This window comes from Lactuca sativa, chromosome 2, assembly GCF_002870075.4.
Source record: "Lactuca sativa cultivar Salinas chromosome 2, Lsat_Salinas_v11, whole genome shotgun sequence".
Taxonomy (NCBI): domain Eukaryota; kingdom Viridiplantae; phylum Streptophyta; class Magnoliopsida; order Asterales; family Asteraceae; genus Lactuca; species Lactuca sativa.
The window spans coordinates 50,808,027-50,827,536 of NC_056624.2; the positions used below are offsets into that span (position 1 = coordinate 50,808,027).

Below are 19,510 nucleotides of genomic sequence, written 5' to 3' on the forward strand. Positions count from 1 at the left end.
GATTACATAAACATATTTAGGTAAAATAGGATAAAATATACATCCGTTAATCCCGTAAATCGACTTACGTATTCCCGTTCACTAGTACGTTACAACAATAATGATTTCCCCAAAACACCTCCCGAGCCACTCTCTCATCCGCGTGTGCCAAAACCTCCCAAACGATACCAAAACACAACTATTTATAGCTGGGCGCCGCCACGTCGTGGCCATGATCGGTCTCCGAAAGTTCCACATGTTCATCTCTTTGCGACACATGTCTCACCCAACTACCACATGTCTTGATGATTATGCTTACCACCACATCATGTCATGTACACGACTACGTCATGCTGACCACAATTTGACCGTTTGACTTTGACTTACGTTGACTTTATTAAAATAGCAATGTACTTTCATCTCAACTTCAAACGACCATGACTTTCTCATACGAACTACATTTTCAACGATCTTTATATCCACACATTCTTCTTTAAAAGATCTATCACTTTCTCAGCTCCATTTTTCTAAACAGAAAATGTCCAATTTAAGGCAACTCTATTCTTTATTTCACTTACTCGTCTCATATCAATTTACATCGTTCGAAATAATACATGCTACGAAAAATAGGTGTTACAGTTTATGTGGAGGATCATTAGAAGACATGAAACCAATACTAAAGCCTCACATAAATCTTATTTAAGTTTCTGAAATGCCACTTGTTGTGCCTCCGACTATTTAAAAATTTAAGCTTTCCTTGTTAACTTAGTCAATGGTGTCGCTAAACCGAAAACGTTCTTAATAAATCATCGAAAATAACTGGTTAATTTGAGAAAACTATGGATCTCATAAGGGTTTTTTTGGTGGATTTGTTAGTTCATATTATTCAATTTCCCAACAAAAGATTTAATTTACAATAATTAGTAAACATATAATGTCATTTCCAAAATCTTAACAACTAACCCTAATTTGTGGTTTGATTCATCATCTTCTAAATCACCATAATATGAAGTCCATGTTTTGTATTGAAGATTTTAAGCTAGCAAAAAAGCAACTAAAGCTTGTTTTTATTTATCAAAGAGTCCAAAATACAAGAACATGTATGAGCTAAGGTTAACAACCCTATTTCAATTTAGCTATCAAAGAATGAAATCAATAAGAGCATTTTGAGTTTACATTTACTTTAAGTAAGGAAGATCAATCCTTGTGTTCTCATTTGATTTATCCTCCAATTTATTTCGATCAAGTTCAGGAACTACAAGAAGTCATCCCATTGCCTCTAAATCATTTTGGAGGTGTTTGAATGTTTTAATGGGAAGAAAATAGTCGACTTGCCCTTTTATCCATGTTGTAGAGAGTTCGACCCCAAAGTACCCTCGTGTTTTGGTTTAATATGCTCAATATAGCAATGTACTTCATTTAAAACACCCTTTTAATGGATTTTAGGCACCTCGACACCAAAGAACTATCGTGATTTCAAAAACATGGTTGTGTGTTGGTAAAACATGCATTTTTAAGCAATGTACTTTCATTAATTTAAGTCTAGTTCAACTTCAACTGTGCGTATCTTTCACAGATGGATTTTTTTTTTAGCCAATTTTTTCGCTCATACGTTCTATATTATCATGGCTACATTAGAAGACCAAAATTTAGTCATTTATACCTCATTAGGTCCGACTTTAATAGTCACAAATATCGGCTAGCAGCCAATGAGTTTGTTTAGAACTAGCAAAAAGTTCTCTTTCAAAATAACACTACTTTCTCAATAGATTAATCTATCAACTTTAACCATGGTTTTTAATACATGATCAACTTCAAAAGAACAATTGCACTCATTTCTCATATTATTACAAATTTTAGATAACATGTGATATATCGCTATACCGAAACCACCTTGCTCTTACACCAACTATACATACCTAATCCAATGCCATGCATATGTTTTAATCTATCGTCACACCCTAAAATCTTTCACTTTGTAAAACACTACTGAGTTATGTATCATAGAGTACTTATGTGACTTCTTGCTGTGTGCGTCCAACCTTCCTTTTCAGTGAAGTTTACGGCTCATCTACCACATGCATGAAGAGTACTTGACCGTTAGTGATACTGAGCAAAGACCTCCGACCCCATAAAAACACGACGTATCATCATGTAATGTCTAATTGTTCATTCCATGTGGTTGTTGACTATGTTTTCTATGAATTTAAGTTTTTAAATCCCTTTTATAAGGGATATCACAATGCCCAAAGGACGCAACATGAAGGGGGACGAGAGCCATGAGGAAGCGATATCGCACACGAACACCACCCATGTTGTTTAGGTACCATCAGATTCCGTTATGCACATGATGATGCAATTACAACACTTCAACAACTAAAGAATTTCATACAAAGTAATAATGCAAACCAAAACAAAGAAACAATCAATTTACGTGGTTTCACACAATTAAGATGATCGGTGCATCCACAACAAACACGAGTCAAATTTGTTATCCAAGAAAACTACGTCAAATGTTGGTACCCCAGAGTTGGGATTAGTATGAACCATATCCTCCAACTTAAATTAAATGACATGACATGAGTCTTAATAAAATATGTTGTGAATTGTTGTGAAATGTTAATGATTTAATATGAACAAAAAAAATATTTGTTTTCTGGAAAAATCGTTCAAAGTAAAAAAATAAAGTAAAATAAAATAAAATTAAATTGTCTTTTTTACGAATTAGTTTAAAGACAAAAGCTTTTTTGTTTTGATGTGAAGGAAATATTTGTATTAATTTAAAAATAATCGCCACCCAATGGCCTTGATATCATAAACACAAGATTTGAATCGAGTAAAAACCTCTTTCGCAATCAACACTATCTTTTCCCAATTTCCAACCTTCCCTTTTTCTTGTTGAAATCTCTTCAACACCCATTTTCGCAAACAATTATTGGGGAATAAATTCTTTACAATCATGAGTCATAAGCATTTACATGAACTGTTAAGAGAAGATCAAGAACCATTTCAGCTCAAGAACTACATCGCCGACCGCCGTTGTCAGCTCAAATCCACAACCAGCAGAGACACCGCTCTTAACCCCAGAAAACGAAAACCCTTAATCCAATCCACATCTGCTTCCACCACCGCTCGTAATTTCTGCATCAACCACGTCTGTCTATTATCGTTCCATGATTCGCCAGATGTTAGGAAATCACCGTTTCTTGATTTCTCTTCGCCGGCGATTAAGAGCCCGTATAATGGCAGAAGTCCCAACAACGCCACCGTTTTCCTCCATATTCCATCCAGAACCGCCGCCATGCTACTCGATGCCGCCATGAGGATCCAGAAGCAGAAGAAGCCTACTTACAAACCCAAATCCGATTCATCCAGGAATGCTGGGTTCGGGTTATTCGGATCTCTACTCAAGAGGTTGAAGGATCGGAGAACGCGAATAAAACGCCGTGAAATCAGCTTATCTTCACCGCCGACGAGCAGAAACCGGAAAAGCGACGTCGTCGGAAGTGGTTGCTCATATAATCATGATAATACTAACAGGCTTACTAGTGCAGATTGGTCGGAAAAGTCGTCGGATTTGGAGACTTCATGTAGTTCATGGTCTATTCATGATTCAGAAGAGATTGAATTTATGGGTGAAAATGACTGTTTTGCTTCCACTGAAAAGTGCTTCTGTTCAAGCCCTTCAAGTCCTTTTCGTTTTTCTCTTGAAAAAAGCCCTTCCTCCGGCCGCCGGACACCGGATTTCATTTCGCCGGCGACGTCTCCAACTCACCACCTGCAACAGGTTTTGGCTTTCATCCATTTTTACACATGTTTTAATAAAAATTAATTTTTTACGTTTTTTAAGTGGTAGTAATCACTTTAGTTTAAACTTTAAACATGCTTGAAATCGCTAAAGGACCGAGTCTTGGTTGACTGAGTCAACTCGTTAACTCAGTGGAGGATCTTGGTGTCATGTAGAGAATCTGGGTGTGGATGTGGTTTCTGATTTCCATGGCAGAAATATGTGAAATGACAAAAACACCCATGATCGACAAGGAGACATTGAACCTAATAGGGGTGTTTATGCCATTTACTATGTTTACACTGCCGCAAAATCTTCACTTAAAACAAATCTTGTCTATTGTCTAAAGATTAATAAAATTCCCAAAAAGGACAAAGCAAAAATTTGGCATTACATTTAGATACATCCATATTGATAAATCCAAACACACTTTAATCGCATGTACAAAGAAAAGTCAGCATAACTTTTCAAGATTCACCTAGCACTTTTCTAATTTCAAAATATGCCCTTGAAATTCAAAAAGTATTACAATTTGGTCACTTTTATAGGAGAAAGAAGATTACCAAAATGAGAAATCTCAAGAAATTAAGTTTCAAGAGGAGGACGATAAGGAACAGTGTAGCCCGGTTTCCGTGTTGGATCAATTGTTTGAGGATGATGAGGAAGGTTATGATCTTGAATGCAGTTATGACAACGTACAGCGTAAGTGAAAATTTTCAAATTTAGTATAAAAAAACATGTGTTTTTACTATTTTATCGATTTCTCCATTTAACCGAATTTTCGTAATAATTAAATAATTCCATATTTTTACCGTTTAAAAAAATCATTTTTTTTCTGGGTTATCTGAATTTGATAACAAAACAAAAAAACAAAAAACATAGGTGATTTCACAATTTTATTTAGAGAAATTAAATATCCTCCTATTTTTCTTCCTATGTATTTTCCTACTAATTTAAAATAATGATAAGTATTTTCCTACTAATTTAAAATAATGATAAGTGTATTAAAATATTATTAATTTTATCCAAATATGACAAATGTCACCACCATTTCACATGGCTATGGATAAAACTATAAGTAGAAAGAAAAATGTATTAAGCGGCTGATAAGAATAATTATGTGTTTCAAATCGATAAAATGGTGAAAATATTTTCTACCTTTTAACATTTTGTCTTTCTTTAGTAGCATGTATATATGAAAAATAACGATGAAAGAAATAAAATTTTGATGGGTAAATCGATAAAACGGTAAAAAATATTGTTTTGTAGTTTTCTACCTTTTTTAAAACTAGGCAACCACGAAAAATGGTTTTTTAACCGTTCAAAAATATAATGATTTAATCATTACACAAAACAAATTTGGCATTAAAAGCACTCCAACAAGAATTGTCCAATTACGAATCACGAATATATGATTCAAAAAGAAAAATTAATGCACAAAACAGTTAAATAAATAAATTAATAATATCATATATATATATAAACAATTAAACATGTTTGTCTCTTTCACCAAATCTATTTGATGACAATGGAAAATTATTCGTGGGATCCATGCATTCATCATATTTACAGCACCTGATGGTTGTACATTTTAAATCGAAAATATGATTACATTTTGACTATAAAATGCTAGTTTAACATATACGCATATAAGTCAATTAGGCATTGGGCTTATATAATAGTTTCCCTTTTTTTATAGAATTATTTACTAATTAATATTACAATAAATTTAAAAAAAACTCTAAAATATATTATTTACTATTTTTTATTTTACAAAGTACACTTACAATAACTATTTTTTAATACTGTTTATTTGCAATATTGTTTTGTAACTTTATTGTCATATGTACTATTTACTAACTAGTTAAATTATATAAAAAAAGTGTTCATAAAATGTTTAATGTTATAACTTTTTAACCAAAAGAATCGATGAAAAAGACCGACCCCTACTGATTTTTTTTGAAACTGAGCTCTCAGTACTAAAGGACGAATAAAACTTTAGCCAAGCACACACTCTCTCTCCTTAGTTAATATATTAATAAATAATATTGAGTCAATTACAAATTTGGTCCCTACGCTTTCTAAAAATACAAGTTCAGTCCAAATTTTCAAAAATTCCCAATCATCATAATGTCGACCTTCGCATTTCATTGCGGATACAGTCCGTTCTTTATATAAAATTAACTTCAAAATACGGAAAAACTTGCAATTTTGAGTAAAGTATAGGGACCAAATCCACACCAAAATATAAAATGTGCATTAAATTGTAAAGCAAACGGACCAAATCTGGTTTTGGATTTATTAGTTAGGGTTTTATGCACAAAAGTTCCATTATTTTGAGATTTTTTTTTTTGATGGAGTCATAAATTTTTTTTTGAACAGTAAAGTTCCGATTATTTAATATTTTGTCCACATTAAAGAAAAATTCATTTTTATTTTAGCATGAAATGATAGATTATCATGTAAAATTAATAATCACAATTTTTCTTTTCAAATTTTTTATTTTAGGATTTTATCAATTTTTTTTGTCTAAAACCTTTATTAGTTTTTAAATAGGACCATTTTGACTAACTTTACATTTCAAGTTGCACGTTCTAGCTCTGGAAAAGTAGTACGTTTTATATATGATCTGTCACATAAAGACAGTGGAACCCATTGAAACTGTATGAAATGCCAGATCTACCCTTTTCTATTTTAAATTTGAATTCAACTTTGTAAAATTCTATATTTGTATCATATGACCAAAATCTTTGTGGGGTCAACTTTTACAGGAGCAAAACATAAACTTTTACAAAAACTCCAAAGATTCGAGAAGCTCGCAAAGTTAGATCCAATCGAACTCGAAAAACACATGTCAGAACAATATGGTGATTACATTGAAGAAATTGAAGAAGATGATGATGATGATGATGATGATGATGAGATTGTTTTAAGTGAAATCTTCAATATTTTAGGCTTTAAAAACATTCCTACGCATATGAAAAAGCTTGTTTCAGATCTAATTGTGGAAGAAAGAAAGAATGAGATGGAATCGGAAGTGATTGTGAAAAGGGTTGTTAGAAGAATGGAATCATGGAAAATGGTGGAATCAAACACGATTGATATGATGGTGGAATTGGATTTTAGAAAAGAGAAAAGTGAAGGGTGGAAGAGATTTGATGATGAGAAGATTAGAGAGACTGGAATGGAGATAGGTGTCGCCATTTTTGGGGACTTGACGGAGGAATTAGCTCAAGAACTTGTTAGAGTTTAGTTGAATAATTACATCTTTGGTCAAAGTCTAAATAAAAATTTTGTCTACTTTATGAAGTAAATTAGAGTGTGTTTTTAATTCTTATACTTGTTATTTTGTTGTAAAATAAGTATTGTATTTGTAAAAATATAAAAAGGACACCGAAGCATGTAATATTTTTGTGTATCTCATGCAAAAAAAAGTACAGGCTTTTTGGTGTTCTTTTGGTATTTTTGTAGATACACCGACAGTTTTGCAACGTAAGTTTAAAATGGATGGTAATCTAATTCGCTTCCGTGATGTAATATATTTTTTTTGGGAAATAAAGTTCTAACTTGTTAGGAGCTCCTATATTATACATATATAATATACACAAAATTGCAAAAATGGTACTTGTGGTTGGCAAAATTTTGTACCTTTGATCGAAAACGAAATGTTGGTGCTAGTTTAAAATTGAATATTTCAATTGTTTTTGGTCCCTATACACTTGAAAAGACGATTTTGCTCTTATAACTTATTTTTTAATTTTCTTTAATTGCTGAAATACAAATGTTAATTTAATTTATATTTTTTTTAACTTAAAAAATAAAAAAGGGCCTACCCACAATTTCTCTTTCCCTATCTCTCAACAAAAATGCACACACGCACTCAAGAAAGAGCATATCACCACTAGTGGCCGCCACCTCACCACCAATTGCTACCATCGTTCGCCACCACCATTGGCTGCCACCATTATCCACCATAAACATACAATCCTAACCTCACCCCCATCTTTCCTTCCTCATGCCGGATAAAACTTCCCCATCAACACTGCCCTTCTAATCGACTAGATCTGTCCCTACCTGAATGTCGCCACCACTATCTTTCAATGATTAGGGTTTTCAGTCGCCACCACCATCACCTTAGCATTGGTCGACAGAGGAGCTCCGCTTTTCATCGGACCACACAAATTCTCCATCGTGAAACCCTAAAATTTTTCCAACATTACCCCTGTAAACCATTGTTCTTGTCGATGATGAAGGTTAGATCGACATCCCCTGTATCGGATACTAGTGACGATGATGGAATATAGATCGATTTGGTGATGACGATAATGGTATGAAGGAAATTTAACTTTATCGGTGGTTTTGTGGTTTTCAAGATCCACACATATTGTAACATCCCGGAATAGCAAGAGTAAAGTTGAAGGGCTAAAAGAGTAAAATGGGAAGGAGCGACTCGGCGAGTCCACGAGTGGACTCGGCGAGTAGGGTCACGACTCTAGTCGCGTGTTAAGTGACCAACTCGGCGAGTTGGTGCTGAGTGGAGAAAACCCTAAATCTGGAGGTTGAGCCCTATAGAAAGAACATTATGTCTCCTCCCCAGCCTCCTTATCATCCCTTGAGTTCCAGAAGCCCTAATTTCGTGAGGAAACCCCATTGTTGAGTGAATTAGAGCTTGGAGAAGGCGCTTTAAGCTTGAAGATTGGAGGCTTGTATCAGGAAGCTTGGGGGAAACAACAATCTACAGTTGGTTGGGCTCATTCCAAGGGTAAGGAACCATTTCCTTAAGCTATTTTCTTCATGGGTTCATGTGTGGTGGTTGGTATGGCATCTAAAGTGAGATAGAAGCTTGGATCTGAGGATGCTACTTCAGATCTGAGCTTGTGATGGTCCTATATGTCATAAAGTCCCTGTTGATGAGTGTTTGAAGGAGCTAATTTGTCCCAAACCCTAGCCCTAGAGTGTAAAGTGCTTAGATCTCCTTGGATTCACGTAAAGTTTGCCACTTTACGTGATGAATGGCCTTAGGAAGGGTAGATCTATGGTTTGGATCATCTGCATGGCTTGGAAAGCCTCTGTATGGATTTAGACCCGGTGGTACTCGGCGAGTCACATGGGTGGACTCGGCGAGTTGGTTGAAGATGGCCTGGAACTCGGCGAGTTGGAAGAACAACTCGGCGAGTAGGTTGAACATAGCCTTAGACTCGACGAGTCTGTTCTTGGACTCGGCGAGTCTTGTCGAAGAGTCCCAATCTTTTCTGGTTGAGCCGTGAATCGGTGAGTCAAGGGGTGACTCGGTGAGTTGTGTGCGAGTGGACTCAGAGTTGTTGAACTCGGCGAGTCTCGGGGTGACTCGGCGAGTTGGGTCGCGGATTGAAGGAAATACTGAGCATGGGGACTCGGCGAGTCATCGGGTTGACTCGGCGAGTCATCGGGTTGACTCGGCGAGTAGTGTCAGTTAGGGGTTTACTTTGACCTTGTCTTTGACCAAGGGTTGACCAGTGGTTTCCAGGGGCATTTTGGTAATTGTTGGATATTGTTTTGAGTTCAGTGCCTTGGTGGTTGTCCAGTGGTGGAGATCGTATCAGTGATCGGAGCAGCTTGGGTTATCTGTTCAGTCGGCAGTTTCGAGGTGAGTTATCCTCACTATATCAACAGGGTCTGAGGCACCAAGGCCGACCCTTTTATCGGATTGAGATCTGGATATTTGTTGTATGTTATTGCTTTGATATGTTGCATCCTGGTAGCTAGGATGGTATACGTTAGAGACTTGTTTGAGATCGGTATCCTGAGATGTAGGGTGATGCTATGCTAGTGACCGATTAGGTCGGTATCCTGATTAGGATGATGATATGCTATGTGAACTGTTTGATCGGTTTGTTGACTGTGAATTGTTATATGATTGTATGTTTATGTGCACATGGTTGTTGGACTGGAGTTGGGTTGAGGCGGGTCTTGCTTTGTGCTGTAGGCCAAGATACCCAAGGCGGACCGGTTGTCCCGAAGGCCCAGCGAGCGGTCCGGATAGGCTGTAGGCCCCAAGAGGGCGGACCAGACATGCCGAGGCTCGAAGAGTGGACCAGGCCGACTGAAGGCCCGGTGCAGGCGGACCAATCATACTGTAGACTCAGAGAGTGGACCAGGTGGATTGAAGGCCCGGTGCAGGCGGACCAATCACACTGTATACTCGATGTATGTGGTTAGATTCGGAGAGTGGACCAGGTGGATTGAAGGCCCGGTGCGGGCGGACCAATCACACTGTAGACTCGAGGTATATGGCTAGACTCGGAGGGTGGACCAGGTGGACTGTTGGCTGGTGCGGCGGACCAGTCACACAGTAGACCCGAAGTGCATGGCTGTTCTGTGATCGGATATGTTATGGCATGTTATGCGTGTGTGGTATATGTGGTTGGTATTTTGGGGATATCTCACTAAGCTTTCGGGCTTACAGTTGTGGTTTAATGTTTTTCAGGTTCTTCAGGAGACCGTGGCAAGGCGAAGGCGTGATCGTACCGCTCCTCATGTTTTTGTCGTGAAGTGATTCTGGGAATACTTAAATAAATTGTATTGAAAACCTTTTGTAATAGCTTTAATGGAATCAGTTTTTTTTAAAAAAAATTTAAATTGGTTGGAATTTTTCGGTTGTTACAAGTTGGTATCAGAGCCTTGGTTTGAGTGAATTGGAGGAACACTCGTGTGACTCCAGTCTCAAATCGAGGAGAGTTTTCAAAAGAGAATTTAAAATGGTTTTCAAAATGAGTAAAGGAGGACACGGAGGTACGATCAGCTGGAGCCAGTAAGTAACCCCAAAATACCATACATGATATTGTTTTTGAGCTTTGTTAGAACAACATGCTAGTGCTAGGCTAGGTATCTTCAGGATTTCATGATAATGCTGCCTGATTTGTGATGCCTGTAGCCTAGGGTTTCCTTGTGGGAGATTTCCAGTGTTCCTCTAGTGGTGAGGGTTGAGCGCTTGTTTGTATGTTTCTCTAGGGCGTTGTGGTAGTACTTCATACAAATATGGGTAGGTGTGGAAGGCAGTATGGGCCCGTACTACTGAAAGCACAGGACCCATACGCGTATCAGGGAAACCATGACCTCTAGGGTTGGGTTGAGAGAGTTGGTTCCTGGGATAGTGGGAAGTGTCTGAGATTTTGTGGTATTTTTCAGTATGGAGATTCCGAGGCATGCTGGGAGTGGATCCGGATAAGGATCGGGAGCAGGAGAGGGAGTTCCGGGCGGGTCAGTACCGCCCGAGGTTATTGGTCAGATGAGCACATGCGAGTTGGATGCGAGGATTCGTGAGATCCTGCATGATGAGGTTGCAGCGTTGTTCCGGGCCGAGTTGCCGGAACTGTTTGGGTCGATCAAGACCGCCATGGTTGAGTATTTTGATGAGCGTTATGCAGCTCTCGCAGAGACGGTTGTCGCGGCGGCTACAACGGCTGTAGCAGCGGCAGGGGGAGGAGCTGTTCGGGGTTTTCAGTATCGGGACTTCGATAATACGAAGCCTTCCACCTTTGATGGAGTTCAGGACCCGATTGTTGCTATGAGATGGTTATCGGACATGGAGGGGTGTTTCTTTACGTGTTCATGCCCTGCTGATCAGAGGGTGAGGTGTGCTCTGAACCTGTTAAGGCTCGGGGCGAAGGATTGGTGGAGACTGACCACGGGGTCATATTCAGATGCGCAGAGGGCTGCGGTTTCATGGGATCAGTTCAGAGAGATGTTCAACACTCGCTATGTTCCACGAGTTGAGAGGGAGAGATTGGCTCAGGAGTTCCTTGAGCTGAAGCAGGATGCGGAGTCGGTGACTGAGATCACCAGGATGTTCACTGAGAGGGCGATGCTTTGCCCTGAGTTTGCTTCGGAGCAGGCTCAGATGTCTCGATATTTGAGCATGCTCAAGAGGGATATCAGACAGTTTGTGTCTACGCAGAGGTGCGAGACTTTGTTGGAGTTGCAGGAGGCCACCAGGCGGCGCGAGTTAGAGATTGAGTTGCAGATGCGTGAGTTGAGGCAGGCTCCGGTGCAGTTGCAGCCGACGCCAAAACGGTCCAAGACCGTTGATTCTAGAGTGGGGGATCTGAGTAGCCACACTTGTGGGAAGTGTGGAAGGAGTCACACCGGATTTTGTAGGTCCGATGGTACATGCCGCAAGTGCGGAAGGGAGGGGCACTATGCGAGGGATTGTCGGCTGTCAGCGCCGGTTCGGGATTTGAGGATTTGTTACCATTGTCATCAGGTTGGACATTTGAGGGTCAACTGTCCACAGCTCGCTGTAGGACCGGTGCAGGCTCCAGCACCGGCCACTTTGAGGATCACGGGTGGAGGTCAGGGTGGAGCTGAGCCCCCAAGGGCTCAGGGTCGTGCTTTTTAGCTTACAGCAGAGGAGGTCAGAGCAGTGTCGGATGCAGCTGCGGGTATGTTTCTTCCTTGATGTCTTATTATCTTGTGATTATTGTGGTGTATTGTTTATGTGCTAGTATCTTTGTGTGGTTCTCGGTGTGGTATTCGTTGTTATTTGAGGGTTATGGCATGGCTATAGGTTTAGTTTTGGGAGTTTCGTGGTTATCATTTATGGGGGGGTGGTTAGTGGAAACCTGGCATTGGTCTGAAGGTCGGGTAGCATCTGCTTTTTGAGGAGTGGTTAGCTGCAGATTGAGTTCTTTCGAGCGGGATAATCAGTGTTGATATGGGATTTTGTTAAGGTTGTTTATGCTTATGGGAAGCAGTCTGCGTGTAAGTGTTGGTTTTGTGCAGGGTTGTTTTGGGGTGGTCGGTAATGGTGACCGGTGTTTGATAGTTAGTGCTGTAAGTGGGGGAGAATTGGAAAATTCTCCGGAAGATCGATGAGCATGTGAGGTTGCTTAGCTGTTTGGGATTCAACAGTGTTCTGTCAGCCCAGAGTGTAGGCTGGTAGGAGCAAGTGCCGGGCATGCGGGGCGGGATACAGACCTAGAGCATTTGATTGTGGAGGGCCTAGGATCAGGCAGGGATCGATTATGTGTGATGGAGATAGAGTTCGGAACCCTAGAGGGCTAGAATAGTATGCATGGGAGGATTTCCCAGAGAGATAGCTCGGAATGATGAATGCTAGTTGAGCGGTCCGGATAGACTGGAGGCCGGTAGGCGTACCAGTCAGGCCGAAGGCTCGGAGGACGGTCCAGCCAGACTGAAGGCACAGAGAGCGGTCCAGATTGGCTGAAGAAACTGAGAGTGGTCCAGATTGGCTGAAGGCCTGGTGAGGCGGTCCAGTCATGCTGAAGACTCTGCAGGCGTTGTTAGATCGGTTCGAGGATATGGATTGTGTTTATGCGGCATGATAGAATTAGAAGGTTTGGCCCCGGGTATTGATCTTGATTAGTGGAGATTGTGCATGGGCTTGAGAGTCCCTGCGATCAGAGTCAGAGCATGTGTGCGGTTACGCTATGAAGGAATGGTGTAGCGTTGGGCGAGCACCGTGGCACTTGTCGGAGTGGAAAGGCGGCCAAGTGGATTTCCTTAGCAAAGGAAAGAGAGAGGAGTGTAACTCCAAGAGAGAGTGCAAATTCACGGAAGTGAAAGCGGCAGAGCAGAGTTATGATTATAGTGATCCAATTATGGGCTTCGAGCAGCATGATTGCGGCAGTGGCATAGAATCACATCCGGTTTGGGATGTCTGCTGAGGTCGCGGAAGGAATTTCGCGGGTTTAGAGCCAAGAGGGCTCGGAAGGGATGCAGGGAGGGAGTATTGGGCTCTCAGTGTGATTCTGATCAGGGAATTGTGTATGTAGTAGTGGTTCATCCTGGGGGATGTTTGGATATGTCGTCAGTGTAACGGGTTTTTCCAACCCGAGGGTGCTAGAGCTAGTTCAGCATGTGTATGTGATTGCAAGAGGAGAACTCTTGGGAGTTGCTCTGAAGAATGTGTCTTTCTGTCAGCAGAATGATTAGAGTTGGACTCGGATCGGGAATCCGGTGGTGCATGGTTATTTTCTAGCTCGTATGGGTCGAGTGATGGTTGTGATTTGGAGCAGTGTTGCATCATGAGTAGCACTCAGTTGTTAAGTGGAGTTATCAGAGGGTAAAGCCGGTTGCCGGCTCGAGACGGTGGTCAGGACACCGTAAGGAAGGAGAAAGAGAGTTTCTGGTTCTATGGTTGTATTTTGAGGAACGTGGTTGGGTTAATGCCAGGTGATGCATGGCAGGAGTATTTCTAAGAGTTGAGTTGTTGCACGCTTCGAGGACGGAGCCTAATGCAAGTGGGGGAGAATTTTAACATCCCGGAATAGCAAGAGTAAAGTTGAAGGGCTAAAAGAGTAAAATGGAAAGGAGCGACTCGGCGAGTCCACGAGTGGACTCGGCGAGTAGGGTCGCGACTCTAGTCGCATGTTAAGTGACCAACTCGGTGAGTAGCATGGGTGGACTCGGCGAGTTGGTGCTGAGTGGAGAAAACCCTAAATCCAGAGGTTGAGCCCTATATACAGAACATTAGGTCTCCTCCCCAGCCTCCTTATCATCCCTTGAGTTCCAGAAGCCCTAATTTCGTGAGGAAACCCCATTATTGAGTGAATTAGAGCTTGGAGAAGGTGCTTTAAGCTTGAAGATGGGAGGTTTGTATCAGGAAGCTTGGGGGAAACAACAATCTACAGTTGGTTGGGCTCATTCCAAGGGTAAGGAACCATTTCCTTAAGCTATTTTCTTCATGGGTTCATGCGTGGTGGTTGGTATGGCATCTAAAGTGAGATAAAAGCTTGGATCTGAGGATGCTACTTCAGATCTGAGCTTGTGATGGTCCTATATGTCATAAAAGTCCCTGTTGATGAGTGTTTGAAGGAGCTAATTTGTCCCAAACCCTAGCCCTAGAGTGTAAAGTGCCTAGATCTCCTTGGATTCACGTAAAGTTTGCCACTTTACGTGACGAATGGCCTTAGGAAGGGTAGATATATGGTTTGGATCATTTGCATGGCTTGGAAAGCCTCTGTATGGATTCAAACCCGGTGGTACTCGGTGAGTCACATGGGTGGACTCGGCGAGTTGGTTGAAGACGGCCTGGAACTCGGCGAGTTGGAAGAACAACTCGGCGAGTAGGTTGAAGATAGCCTTAGACTCGACGAGTCTGTTCTTGGACTCGGCGAGTCTTATCGAAGAGTCCCAATCTTTTATGGTTGAGCCGTGAATCGGTGAGTCAAGGGGTGACTCGGTGAGTTGTGTGCGAGTGGACTCAGAGTTGTTGAACTCGGCGAGTCTCGGGGTGACTCGGCATGTTGGGTCGCGGATTAAAGGAAATGTTGAGCATGGGGACTCGACGAGTCATCGGGTTGACTCGGCGAGTAGTGTCAGTCAGGGGTTGACTTTGACCTTGTCTTTGACCAAGGGTTGACCAGTGGTTTCCAGGGGCATTTTGGTAATTGTTGGATATTGTTTTGAGTTCAGTGCCTTGGTGGTTGTCCAGTGGTGGAGATCGTATCAGTGATCGGAGCAGCTTGGGTTATCTGTTCAGTCGGCAGTTTCGAGGTGAGTTATCCTCACTATATCAACAGGGTCTGAGGCACCAAGGCCGGCCCTTTTATCGGATTGAGATCCGGATATTTGTTGTATGTTATTGCTTTGATATGTTGCATCCTGGTAGCTAGGATGGTATACGTTAGAGACTTGTTTGAGATCGGTATCCTGAGATGTAGGGTGATGCTATGCTAGTGACCGATTAGGTCGGTATCCTGATTAGGATGATGATATGCTATGTGAACTGTTTGATCGGTTTGTTGACTGTGAATTGTTATATGATTGTATGTTTATGTGCACATGGTTGTTGGACTGGAGTTGGGTTGAGGCGGGTCTTGCTTTGTGCTGTAGGCCAAGATACCCAGGGCGGACCGGTTGTCCCGAAGGCCCAGCGAGCGGTCCGGATAGGCTGTAGGCCCCAAGAGGGCGGACCAGACATGCCGAGGCTCGGAGAGTGGACCAGGCCGACTGAAGGCCCGGTGCAGGCGGACCAGTCATACTGTAGACTCAGAGAGTGGACCAGGTGGATTGAAGGCCCGGTGCAGGCGGACCAATCACACTGTATACTCGATGTATGTGGTTAGATTCAGAGAGTGGACCAGGTGGATTGAAAGCCCGGTGCGGGCGGACCAATCACACTGTAGACTCGAGGTATATGGCTAGACTCGGAGGGTGGAACAGGTGGACTGTTGGCCGGTGCGGCGGACCAGTCACACAGTAGACCCGAAGTGCATGGCTGCTCTGTGATCGGATATGTTATGGCATGTTATGCGTGTGTGGTATATGTGGTTGGTATTTTGGGGATATCTCACTAACTTTCGGGCTTACAGTTGTGATTTAATGTTTTTCAGGTTCTTCAGGAGACCGTGGCAAGGCGAACGCGTGATCGTACCGCTCCTCATGTTTTTGTCGTGAAGTGATTCTGGGAATACTTAAATAAATTGTATTGAAAACCTTTTGTAATAGCTTTAATGGAATCAGGTTGTTTTTAAAAAAATTTAAATTGGTTGGAATTTTTCGGTTGTTACACATATAAATGGGGAAATGAGAAGGAAATCTTGTGGGTGGGTCTAGGTGGCGACGGGAGAGAGATAGAGCAAGAAGGAAATCGTGTAGGTGGGAAGATAACATCTGAGAGAGAGAGAGAGAGAGAGAGGTGGGTTGATTTTTTTTTTCATTTTATTATAAGAATAAGAAATAAATAAAAGAAATTAAAATATAATTATTTAAGGGGCATATTAGTCATTTTAGATGGGATGTGGACCAAAAACAGAAGAAAATACAATCATAGTGTGACAACCGTCAAATTCTGGTCAAGTCAAAGTCAATGAAAGTCAATAGGTCAAACCGATAAACTCATTTAGTGCTTGTATGATAGGGTATATCCTATGTGTTCTAATGTACAACCTTTTATCATAATATAAAGTACCACTCAGAAGTTTTAAATGTTCAGAAATTCTAAATCCTAACCAGGATGAGTGATGTAATGACTCTATAAAGCATTATTAAGTACCCTTCGGGGGTGTAAAACACTCATAACAAGGCATAATGGGGTTTGCGAACCATGCCTCATGGGGCCAAACCCTAATAAAAGCCACCGGCAAAGCCTCCCTCAATCTCTCTCGCTCAATCTCTCTCGCTCTCTCCCAAATCTCTCGCAAAATTTTTTCACAAACATCTGTGCCATCCCGACACTTCAATTCATTGAAAACTCCTTGAAACGGGAAGAAAATACGAAAAACAGCACAATAGGAGCGAGACCCTCTCAAGAGGCGAACCCTCCTGAGGAAGCGAACCCTTCTGATGGGACCTTCGTGCCTAGACGAGAAGTTTCGCCCCTAGACCCTCTCGCTTCGGACACCTTCGCTTGGCAACCGAGGAGATTCCCCCCTAAACCGACCAAATTCGCTTCGGAATCAAGGAGCGAACCTCTCTTTCGCTTGGGAGCCGACCTTCGCCTCAACAACTCTTGCTTCCAACCCTCCCTTCGCGTCTAACCCTCTCAGCCTCGCAGATTCGCTTCTTTTCTCGGTTTTTGACCACTTTTGCGTTTTAAGCCCGTTTTTGATGATTTTGACTGGGGATTTTCACCCAAACTCGTATTTTGACATATTAGACTCCATAAACCCATATTTTATTTCTATTTTGAAGGTTTATTTAAATATAAATCATATTTCACTTAGAATAACATATCAAGAGTACATCAAGTTACTCTTTGACTTTCTCATAAAGTTATGACACCAAGCCATCCCCACATCAACTTTATGTCACTATTCACCCTCTACCTATTCAAATCAATATCTTTCCTCAAACACTCCATCAGATTCCTTACTTAAATCCATTCACAAGATCCTCATTTCTCATACTCAAAGCCTTATATGTCCTTCCCTAAAACACATACACTTCTCTCTCTTTCTCATTCTCAGTTATGATCTTTTGACAAAAGTATTCAAGAGATTTCCCTCCATTCTTGGTAAGTTTTCTCCTTTAACTTCTAAATTTCTACACTTCTTCATCCAAATCATGGATCATTTACACAAATATTGCCATATTTGTTCTTAGGATCTTCAAATCCACAAGCATTCTCCAAGTGTTCTTGACTTGGAAACCTCCTTTCTTTAACCGTCCATCTCAGCGAATCACTCAAGGTGAGTTCATACCCCCTTCTTTTCACGTTTTCATCTAGTTTTATGGGGGAGAATACAAGTTACAACATCAAAACATGCTTAAACTCAAATGATAGCTTTCAACAGAAAAGTTATGGCTCAATCACAAACTGTTTTGACCATCTTAAACTCCATAACTTTCAAAACTGTTCAATATGCCAATATTTCAGGTTTATATCTTTCAAATGGATACTTGCACATGTTCATACAATTTTTCTACAATTTATGGTGATTTTTACAAAATTGTCTATCACTAATACAAAGATTTCGGACCACTCAGTGAAAATGGTCATTTTGACACTAGTTAGGAATCATTAAAAATCATAATAAAAATTGTGAGTATACTAGACACATTTTCTGAACTTCTAGAGTTTACGGATTTAAATTTCAATTCACGGTGATTTTTCTGTGATTTTTACGAAAACAGTGACAGAAAAGTAAAACTAGTTACAAACATTTACAAGTTCTTAACACTTTGTAATGTGTTGAGCAAAGTGTTTACCTATGATGACTACATATTTACTTGTGTTTTCTGTTAAGTTACACTTAGATAAAAGAAATACTCATTCATTATAAGGATTGTTAGTCATTACAAAAATACAAGATGAACTATAATAATTATAGTTTATGTTTTGATAGATTACTATTCACTATGAAAAGGGTTAAATTCTCACTACAAAAAGGGTTTTTCATTCACTACGTACATTCATGATAAGCTATAATAGGTATAGCTTATGTTATATCAACTCTATGAACTTACTAAGGAAGGTTGAATTGCTACTACCAAAAAGGTTTTTCAATTACACTATAAGTAAACTCATTAAATCCAGTTGTGAGACACTACTTCATTGTACTCTTAGAGTACTGATTAAAATCCTGTAGTTATAACCAGAGTGTCTTGTAGGGAAAGCATGGTACTTGTATATAGATCTATATTGGAATTGAGAACCCACACCTTAGCTGCATGCAACAGCTAAACCGGCAAGTCTGGGGTGACAAATGTCATAACATTCCAACGCCTGAAGAACGTCATAACAGGTTACTATGCCAATCAATACGGTTATAATAAATCACATAGGGAAATAACAACACACATAGTTTACAGGGATCTCTACATTCAAAATGGGTTTTATTTATATAAAACTGCATACATTATTATAAGTATGGAAAAATACTTGTACATTTCAGTCTTTGGGTCTTAAGACTGCAACTCATTTTTATAAGGAAAATATTGGATTTTTCTTGTGCATACACTACATTTACAAAGAATGGATTTCAATTTATAAGCAAAAGCTTATTCACTCACTAACGTAATCATTGACACTCTTTCAAAATTTACTTGTATTCTCAAGTAATCAATAAAAACAGGTGCCTACCAACTTTTAAGGATGAAACGCTTCGTCGTTAGATCAAAACATTATGTCATTATATTGTAATCGATTTTGAAACATGTAACTTATGAAATCATGTAAATTTCCCAATTATATTTATGATGGTTGTATTTACTTTGATCACTATTGTACTCGTTGTTGTGATACTATACATGAAGTCCTCCACCCCCGGACGTTTATGCTATCCTTGGTTTGGGGGTGTG

The 19,510-nt window shown here is 40.3% G+C and overlaps 1 protein-coding gene across 1 annotated transcript; it reads left to right on the plus strand.

The window, feature by feature from the left end:
- The first annotated feature begins 2,768 nt into the window (after nucleotides 1–2,768).
- Nucleotides 2,769–7,220, plus strand: LOC111920370 (uncharacterized). Its single transcript, XM_023915936.3, has 3 exons — nucleotides 2,769–3,766; nucleotides 4,315–4,468; nucleotides 6,538–7,220. The coding sequence occupies exons 1-3, from the start codon at nucleotides 2,939–2,941 to the stop codon at nucleotides 7,017–7,019; spliced, it is 1,464 nt and encodes a 487-aa protein (XP_023771704.1). The 5' UTR covers nucleotides 2,769–2,938; the 3' UTR covers nucleotides 7,020–7,220.
- The last annotated feature ends 12,290 nt before the right edge of the window (nucleotides 7,221–19,510 follow it).

Excerpts from the sequence above, each read along its gene's own strand:
- LOC111920370 (XM_023915936.3), top strand. The coding sequence starts at position 2,939 with ATGAGTCATAAGCATTTACATGAACTGTTAAGAGAAGATCAAGAACCA. Across the intron at positions 3,767-4,314 it reads CAACTCACCACCTGCAACAG|GAGAAAGAAGATTACCAAAA; the intron begins GTTTTGGCTTTC and ends TCACTTTTATAG. Across the intron at positions 4,469-6,537 it reads CAGTTATGACAACGTACAGC|GAGCAAAACATAAACTTTTA; the intron begins GTAAGTGAAAAT and ends CAACTTTTACAG.